The 10,000-nt window shown below is 45.1% G+C and overlaps 1 protein-coding gene across 1 annotated transcript in view; it reads left to right on the plus strand.

The window, feature by feature from the left end:
* LOC126992965 (uncharacterized) overlaps positions 1–10,000 on the plus strand; it is a 12,552-nt gene that overhangs the window by 911 nt on the left and 1,641 nt on the right. Inside the window, exons 2-3 of the mRNA XM_050851793.1 lie at positions 9,458–9,515; positions 9,832–9,985. Coding sequence (XP_050707750.1) covers positions 9,458–9,515; positions 9,832–9,909 — 136 coding nt within the window. The 3' untranslated portion in view covers positions 9,910–9,985. The remainder of the gene's footprint in view (positions 1–9,457; positions 9,516–9,831; positions 9,986–10,000) is intronic.

Raw genomic sequence — 10,000 nt, forward strand, 5'->3', positions numbered from 1 at the left:
TACCCGGTTCTCTTACCAACAAAACCTTATGAATGTCTCCCTTATTAAAGCCCTTCATCCATTTATAAACCTCGATCATGTCTCCACGCACCCTTCGCCTTTCTAGAGAATGCAAGTTTAACTGTTTGAGTCTTTTCCTCATGGCAAGTTTCTCAACCCTGAATCATCTTAGTCCTCCTCCTCGGCACCGATTCTAACATTTTGATATCCATTCTATAGTAGGGTGACCAGAACTGAACCGCATAGTCAAGATGAGGTCTAACTAATGCTAAATATAGTTTGAGGAAGACTTGGGGCTTCTGTTGCTACGCTCCTTGAAATAAATCCAGTACCCTATTAGCTCGATTTCTAGCTTGAATGCATTGTGCCCTTGGACGGAGATCAGAGCTCACTAAGACCCCTAAATCCCTCGCACCCAGACCTACTTATGAGAGTGTCATTTAAGCAATAGTTATGTGAGGGGTTGTTCCTACACTCAGAATACTGCACTTCCCTACATTGAACTCCATCTGCCATTTATCCGCCCAGTCATATAATCTGTTGAGTTCACCTTGGAGAATACTAGCGTCCTGATCCGACTCAATTACTCTACCGATCTTGGTATCATCTGCAAATTTACTAACATCACTACTAATTCCTGTGTCTAAGTCATTGATATAAATAATAAACAAAAGTGGACCTAATACCGAACCTTGTGGACCCCACTCGTAACACATCTGATCAGATCTTTTATCATTGATTTGCACTCTTTGCTTCCTATTGCTAATCCACACCTTGACCCAGTTCAAAACTTTACCCTCTACTCCGTGAGCCTGTAATCTAAGCAACAGTCGTTGGTGGGGAACTTTGTCAAACGCTTTACTAAATCAAGATAAATTACATCATAATTTTCATATCAATCTTCCGCCTCAAATACATTATTGTAGAAGGACAAGAGATTGTTGAGGCATGACCTACCTTTGGAACCCATGCTGTGAGTCGTGAATTAAGCTATGTTTCTAAATGCTCCTGAATGTTCCTGGCTATTATGGACTCCAGCATCTTCCCTATAACCGATGTTAAGCTAATTGGGCGATAGTTTGAAACAACTGACCTGTCCCCCTTTTGGAAATCGGCGTCACATTAGCTACTTTCCATAGGCTCGGCACATAGCCAGTATTTACCGACATCTTAAAGATGTCGGTTAGTGGGTCACTGATTATATCACCTAGCTCCTTTAATACCCTCGGAAATATCCCGTCAGGACCTGGCGACTTGTTCTTCTTAAGCTTATCTATCTCATCCTGAACTACTTGCCTGGTAATGATTATATCCCTCAATTTATCGCCATCCCCGCCCTCGTACACCTGAACTCTTTCCGGTATAGTCGTTCGATCCTCCTGTGTGAATACTGAAAGGAAGTAGTCGTTCAACAATGTGCTCATATTTTCGTAATTTTCTACTAGCTCCCTGTGTTTGATTTCATGGTCCAATTTTCTCCCGTGTTTTGTTCTATACATCTGAAAGAAGCCCTTAGGATTACTTTTCGCCTCATTTGCTACTTTGATCTCATAGTTCTTTTTGCTATCCTGGTGTTTTTCTTAACTAATCTAGATAGTTCGACGTACCAGCCCCTGAGATGTGTTTCCCATTCTTTATTTTCTGATAAATTCCCTTCTTTAACCCAATCTCGTGTTTTAGTCCACAGTCATCCACTTAGGATCATTGTTTTCTTTTCTAAGTGTTCGCTGTGGTATATGCTGTTCTTGCCCTCTACTATTACTCTAACTAAATTATTGTAAGACATTTCTACCTGGTTCTCCTGGCTCTCCAATCCGCAGTTCTGGCCCTCATGAATCCTAAATTATCCCAGTTTACCCTTCAAGATATCTTCGAAGCCCTCGTAGTTTGCTCTTCTAAAATCTGGCACTAACACTGGGTTTGGATCACGGGTTACTGTTAGTCTAACCTAAAACGAACCGTTCTGTGATCACTATTTCCTAACTCTCCGCCCACCTCCAACTCACGTAGCAAGTTCCCATTATTGGTTAGGACTAAGTCTAATATGTTATCTCCTCTAGTAGGCTCAGTAACTACCTGCCAAGGAAATTATCTTGTATAACTTCAAGAAAGTCCTCGGCTTCCAGGTCACCCACTAGATCTTTGAGTCTATATTCCTATAATTAAAGTCCCCATTACGCAGACATTTCTACTCCTACTCGCCCTGCCAATCTCCTGTAGTAATATACTCGTGTCCTACCTGTTAAGGTTGGGTGGCCTGTACAGAACTCCTAGATTTAGTTTTTCTTTCCCTTTGTAAACGTCTACCCAAACCGATTCTGAAACCATGTTAGTTTTGACTGAATTGTTAACTAAACATTTAAGTGTGTCTTTAACATATAGCGCAACTCCACCTCCCTTTCTGCCCCTTCTGTCTTTGTGAAACATCTGATAACCCGTTAGATCAAATTCTGACCTAAAATTTCTATTTGCAAAGTCTATCCATGTCTCAGTGATCGCTATTATGTCAAAATTTTCTGAACAAGCTTCACCCCTTAGTAAGTCTATCTTGTTTCCAAGGCTCCTGCTGTTAGTATAGAAAATTCTTAGCCCGTCCGCCGTTACTCCTCCAGAATTACTTCTAAGCTGCCTGGTTATATTATGAGCTAGATGTCCTCCCATTACTCCTCCATTGCTCCCATTACTCCTCCCCCCTTCGCCTATACTAAAAAATCCCTCAGGGTATAAAGTGCTAGCTTAAGGGAGTCTGCGTGAGCCTCAACACTCTTGAACGTCAACTGTATCCCATCACAGGCGTAGAGGGCGTCGTTGCCAAAGAAGAGGTCCCAATTGTCAACGCTCGCAGTGCTCAGCAAGTCTGCTGTTCACTGCTATCGCCCTGGACAGCCATCCATCGCCAACGCCCCTCCTCGGCAGGACGCCACACACTACTGGCGACCCACCAGCGTCCCGTTTCCTACCTAACAATTCCCTAAAACGCCGAAGAAGGTCCTCGCTTGCTTTTGAGAAACGTCGTTTCCGCCACAGCTGAGAAAGACAATGGGGTTCGATCCTCGCTTGCCATACACGCCTCAATCCCTGTCTGATATGGCCCACCCCTGCCCCTGGGAAACACACCTCGTCCTGTTCTTATCCTTGGAGCAAAATACCTGTCAACATAACGAACCTGACTATCACCAACAACAAGAACCTGACGGTCGGAAGGGGCCAGGAGGGGTGGGTGAAGGGGAGGGAGAGCGGGAAGGGAGGGGAGGGACCTGCTGTGAAGAACGAGGAGAAATTGTGGAAGAGGTGGAAGGTGGAAAGGGGGAGGAGGAGGAAGAGGAAGAAGGAGAAAGGGAGGGTGAGGTGGTGGAGGGAGGAATGGACGAGGAGAGGGAGGAGGAAGAGGGGAAAGGGAAGGTAAGGACAGGTGTTGGAGGGAGGGACGAGCCAGGAGGCGGAGGGACAAGGAGGAGAAAGAGGGAGAGGAGGAGGAGGAGGGGAGAGGGCGGGAAGAGGGGAGGGGACGGAAGAGGACGGCGAGGAATTTGAGGCGGAGGAGGAGGCGGGGGAGGAGGAGGAGGAGGAGGAGGAGGAGGAAGGAGGAGTAGGGTGAAAGGGAGAGTGAGGTGGGGAGGGAGGGACGGACGAGGAGAGGAGGAGGGGGAAGGAGGTGAAGGACAGGTGTGGGAGGAGGACGAGCAGAGGCGGAGGACAAGGAGGAGGAAAGGAGAGGAGGAGGAGGAGGAGGGGGGGGGGGAGGGGAGAGGGGACGGAGGAGGAAGGAGGAGGAGGAGGAGGAGGAAGAGGAGGAAGAAGAGAAGGAGGGGTGGGAAGTGGGGAGATCGGAGATGGTCGAGGGAGGAGGAGGAGGAGGATGGGAGGGCTGCTGTGTGGTTGAAGACAATACTAGAGGGAGGAGGACGAGGAAGAAGAGGAAGAGGAGGGGAGGAGGGACGAGGAAGAAGAGGAAGGGAGGAGGAGGAGGCGGGGCTTTGCTGCTGCACTAACCAGTAAGTGTACCTGGGCGGCGAGAGTCGTAACCCTATTCTCTAACTCTATGATCCTCTGATCATCCTTCTGAGTCTTAACGCAGAACCTACAAACGTCCTTGGAAAGAAAGTACTGCTTGGCCATGCGAAGGCCACACCCAGAACAACGCTGAGGGACGCCATGGTGAAGATATGGGCGAGGCAAGACAGAAACAATTAGGCGCGTTAAGACGATAACAAAGCACGCAGCTGCGGTGAAGGTCGTCAGGTCAAAAATGTGTATCTAGGAAAACAAACCAACAGCTGCTGTGAGGTCGTCAGGTCAAAAATGTGTATCTAGGAAAACAAACCAACAGCTGCGGTGAGGTCGTCAGGTCAAAAATGTGTATCTAGGAAAACAAACCACAGCTGCTGTGAGGTCGCAGTCAGGTCAATTCCTGGGGAAAAGGGTGTGTCTCCCTGTAAAAGGCGCGTTTTTTTCTACCCACCAAGACAAAACATAGGCCAATATTAATATACTGAAAAATCAGTTACGTAAAGAAGATAATAACTGTGTTCACTAGGTTTGCGCGGAAAGTGGATTATCTAGTGTTTTGTGTGGACTTAGAAATTAACGTAGCTTGGCGCGCCTGATTCACGTGGTCCTATTATCACAGCACAGTAAAGTATCCTAATAATAGAAGGAGAAGAAAACACAAAAACAATATAAAAACACAGAAGCAATATAAAACCGTGTAGCACTGGGTTGGCGTGAAAGAGTGTTGAATTTAGTGCAGATGTGGGAAGCTTAATACACTTGTCCTAGGAGTAACTGTGGATCACTATCTAACTAGTAAATACTAAATCAGAACATAGCGGTCTGTAGTAGAAGCAGGTAATCCTCCAGGTTATGTAGTCCTTCAGTACAGCAGCAGTTACACAGAAGCACAGAACGCCTCACACCGCGAAAGCAGAGGAAAACAGAGGAAAGAGCGAGTTGGCACCACACAGCAGCGGGGCAAAGTCACGTGTGAACCCAAGGAAGGTCAGCGCTGACTGAGTAATAGTAGTAGTTAGTAGTTGTAGTAGTAGTAGAAGTAGTGGTAGTAATCGTACTAGCGGTAGTAGCAGTACTAGCAGTAGCAGCAGCAGAGTAGCAGCAGGAAGAAGAGGAGGAGGAGGAGGAGAGGTATAATAATGATGCAGGGCAACGGCAATGGGTCTTGCAGCATGCTCGATCTACCACCTGGTGGCTGTCGTGGAACCTATGTCAGCTGCAAACCTGCGTACCTTTAGAGTTCAGCGAGGCTTATGACATTTTTCTGTACCAAATTAGCAACATATCAAGTTGTAATGGTCAATATATTGTTTACACCAAAACTATCTGAATGCTGTATATTATTCATGACGATATAATGAAAATTGTTGGCAAATTAAAACGCATTCAACGATAATATTCTACAACACTCCATCCAGTGATTCATAGGAATGCATCAATGGGGACTTATGGGTAAATATTCCCTTCATGCAAGAAAAGAGAAGGCATACAAGTCACACAATGATGTCATGCTTTCAAATTCTTACAAGTAGTGGTGGAAGGCGTTGAAAATTTTGCCATTCAACATCTCGTCCAGCTGATACGCCCCTGCCTCATATGGCTGCGCCTGCAAGCAGGCAAGTTACATGAGAAAGGATTCAGGACTGCGCATGCGCGAGGAAGCCACGTCTCGTAATTGGTTGAGCGTTGCCCCGACTTTCATCTTCCTCTGGCGAATATAAATAAATTATTTTGTAAATTTCACTAACCTAACCTTACCAAAAGTAATCTACCTAACAGGGACCTTCGCTCCCCCGACCCTCCTAACGGGGTTGTTTCGCCCCCTTCGACCCCCTATCTAAACTAGCCTAGCCTAACTTAACGTAACCTACGTAACGGGGGGCATCACCCCCTCGGCTCCCCTAACTAATATACTAACCCAGCCTAACTTAACGTTAACCATTTATCTGTTTCACCAAGATATTACAGGCGGCGACGCCTCCTCTTTTTCTCTCTTGGTTTTGATTAACTCTACAGCAGCTAATCACCGCGCAGAACCCGTCAGTTTGCTTCCGCCTTGGCGGCTGGCGTCACGACTCTTTGCTATGTTCTTAGTTTTCTAATACTATCTGGAATACTACAAGGCCTACCTGTGATTTCTTAGTAGCATTGCCATCCTTGAGTCATTAGCTATAACATTCATTCTGTAATACAAGACGACTAATTAGTTTTTGTCGTAGTTATCATGTGATGAATGAAGATATTTTAATTATACGATAAAAACAAGTTGATATTTCTATCTATATTCAAGTTAACAGTATACTCTTATGACTATGTTTTTTGTCTCATCATAATATTTGACAGTTTAGGAATTGTAGATGTTCAATGATGAAATTGCGTTAATATTTCATAGTGATTTTGAAGTGTTAACATATTTTTTTATGCATCACATGCACTGTGAGGCAGTGTGAGCGCAGGACAAGCTTCCTGGGCCAAGCAGGTAAAACTTTTCCAGCACTTTGATTGGCTACCACTTGCAGTGAAAATTTTAGAGCATGAGGTGGCGTGGCCTGTAAAATCTTGGTGAAACAGACTATGCCTACCTTGAGGAAGGCGCCAGCGGAAGGGGAGGGGCGGGGCAACGCTCCACCAATCACGAGACGTGGCCTCCTCGCTCATGCTCAGTCCTGAATTTTTTCGCATGCAACTCGCGTGCCGCTTCCGCCTCACAACTGATGCATCACAGGCGGGGAAGCCATCTCTAGTCTAAACTACCCTCCTACGGATTTTATCCCTTTCTGTACTTTTATCTCCAGTTTCCTTTCCGGACGATCTATGCTGTTGTTAACGGGCACTGTTCTTCTCCTAAACTTATCAACAGTGGTGTCCCACAAGGCTCTGTCCTATCTTCCACTCTCTTTCTGCTGCTCATCAATGATCTTTCCACAACAGACTGTCCTCTCCACTCGTACGCCGATGACTCTACTCTGCCTTATTCAATTTCTTTCAACAGAAGACCCTTCCAACATGAATTACAAGACTCTAGACTGGGGGGTGCAGAATACTTATCTTCAGACCTTGCTATGATTTCTGACTGGGGTAGGAACAACTTGGTGTCCTTCAGCGCCTCAAAACTCAATTTTCCACCTATCAACTCGATTATTTTCAAACACCTATCTCTATTTCGACAACACTCATCTGTCACCTTCTGCATTAAGCATGCTCGGTCTACTATTAACTACAACTCTTAACTGGAAACTTCACCTCTCCTTTCTTACTATATCAGCTTCCTCGAGGTTGGGCGTTCTGTATCGTGTAAGCCAATTCTCTTCCTCTTCCCAAATGTTGTACATACACAGGGTCTGTCCGCCCTCGTATGGAGTATGCATATCATGTGGGAGGAATCCACACACAGCTCTCTTGGACAAAGAGAGTTCAGGCTCTTCGTCTCATCAACTCCTCCTCTTATTGACAGTCTCTTAAGTCTCTTAAATTCCGCTGCAGTGTTACGTTTTTTTCTATCTTACCGATATTTTCATGGACTGCTCTTCTGAACTTGCTAATTGATTCCTCACTTTCAGCCCCGCTGCACTCGACTTTCTCTCTTGCTCATCCCTGTACTGTTCAAATCCTTATGCACGGTTAACCAGCATCTTCATTTTTCATCCTTTACTGGCAACTCTGAACAACTTCTTTCGTCAGTATTTCCTCCTGCCTACGACTTGACCTCCTTTAAGAGAAAAGGAGCAATACACCTCTCCATCCGAAATTGATCTATCTTTTGGCAACTCCTCTATTTATTTTTATATGAGCAGTGATTAGCGGACTTATTAAATTCTTTTTCTGCCTTAGACATTTTTTTTACAGGAAAGGAAGCAGCTCAAGGGCAACAAAAAACACACTGTTGAGAAAAGACAGCTCATTACTGCTCATTCAAGAGATAAAGTAAAAATGGCCAAAGAGAGGTCAATTTGGATGGAGGTGTCTTGATACTCTACTCTTGAGAGAAGTCGAGTTATAGGCAAGAGGAAATACAGACGGAGGGTGTTTCAGAGTTTACCATGCAGTGAATGAAAGAATGGAAATGCTGGTTAACCCTTGTGTAAAGGATTTGGACAGTATAGGGGTGAGCATGAGTCGAGTGTCGAGTGCAGCGGGGCCGCGGGAGGGGGGAGGCACGCAGTTACAAGTTCAAAAGAGCAGTCGGCATGAAAATATCAATAGAAGATAGAAAAAGATGCAACATCGCGGCGGCATATGAGTTAGAAAACTGTTATAATAGTAACAGGAGGAGAGTTGATGAGACGAAGCCTTTGACTCCACTCTGTATAGTTGGGCTGTATTTGTGAGCCCCCCATTATGAGATGCATATTCCATACGAGGAAGGACAAGGCCCTTATATGGACAGCATCGGTGCGGGGAGAAGAACTGCCGGAAACGATTCAGAATGCCCATCCTCGAGGAAGATGATTTAGTTGCAGAAGAGATGAAAATTCATGTTAAGATTTTGAGTTAAGGATAGACCGAGAATGTTTAGTGAACGAGTAGAAGAAGGTGACAGCTGAGTGTTGTCGAAGAATAGGGGATAGGTGTTTGGAAGATTGCGTCGAGCTGATAGATGGAGAAATTGAGTTTTTGAGGCATTCAAGGAGCTGTGATGGAAACGAAAAACAGGACAAAATGGTGGGAACTTGGGAGACAGTCAGCGAGGCCGTGACTCAGCAGTGAACACAACATTCAATTAGGCTTAAAGCGTCTCTACAGGGCCCAAACCGCATGGCGATGATAAGCGTCATTAAGATCCAAATGGTATTAGGTACTAGCGGCAATGCTTAGTGCCGAGTGATCATGAGTCTTCCTGTCACCAGGTACCGGTACCGGGTGCCGGCTGAATAGATTTTTCTCGGCACCAGGTACCGGTACCGGGTGCCGGTTGAATCGATTCTTCTCGGCACCAGGTACCGGTACCGGGTGCCGAGAAGACTCATGATCACTCGGCACTGAGCATTGCCGCTAGTACCGGTACCGTTTGGATCTTAGTGACGCTCGGCGCAATATTAGTTATAATGGTTTAACAGCACCTTTAGCATTATTAAGCTAGTTGCCGATTTCTTTCCCTTTAGGTGCTGCTTATTGGTAGTCTTTCTTGAAGGGTCTCTTGCGTGACCCCAGCCCGTTAGTGGGACAAGCGAATTTCATTTATAGTGGCTGCCGTGATGTATGACTCTTGTTTGGCCCATGTTAACCCCCCCGGTGCTCCTCTTGAACAAAGCCGCCGTAGTTAAGGTCGATTAAAGACCGGCAGCATGTGGGTAATCTTACGCAACTCGGCGATGGTTGAAAATTGTCAGTGTGCATCAATGAGACTCAAACCAAGGTCTTCGGGCTCACCACGCCCGCACCCTGACCACTCGGCCACCGCCTCCCGAGAAACTGAAGGATGAAATAATGCATCGTCCCATTTCAGGTTCTTCAAGGTTCTCGGACCCCTGTTCCATTTTGTGATATATGACGTCACCAGAAAGGTAACCCGTACAATAACAAAGTCGCTTTCAGTATGTTCATTGTTATATTTATCTTTATATAATATTCTATATATATATATATATATATATATATATATATATATATATATATATATATATATATATATATATATATAGATATAGATAGATGATAGATAGATAGATAGATAGATATAGATATAGATATAGATATAGATAGATAGATAGATAGATAGATAGATATAGATAGATAGATAGATAGATAGATAGATACTTTTGCTCATAATAGACTTTCGAATTATATAGAAAAAATGGTGAAATATATATGTGTGGGCAGTTATCGCAACTGAAGGAGAAGTTGGCGGGGGAGACTCGCCAACACTACGTTGACGTGAGGACCATGCTGGACTACTAGGTGAAGATGGGCGTGGCGGGATGTACGTCACCTCCCTCCGGTGCTGTGTCCTTCCTCCATCTCCACCGGGGATTTGGTGAGTAGAGGTGTG

Source organism: Eriocheir sinensis, unplaced genomic scaffold (assembly GCF_024679095.1).
Source record: "Eriocheir sinensis breed Jianghai 21 unplaced genomic scaffold, ASM2467909v1 Scaffold531, whole genome shotgun sequence".
In the NCBI taxonomy this organism is placed as follows: domain Eukaryota; kingdom Metazoa; phylum Arthropoda; class Malacostraca; order Decapoda; family Varunidae; genus Eriocheir; species Eriocheir sinensis.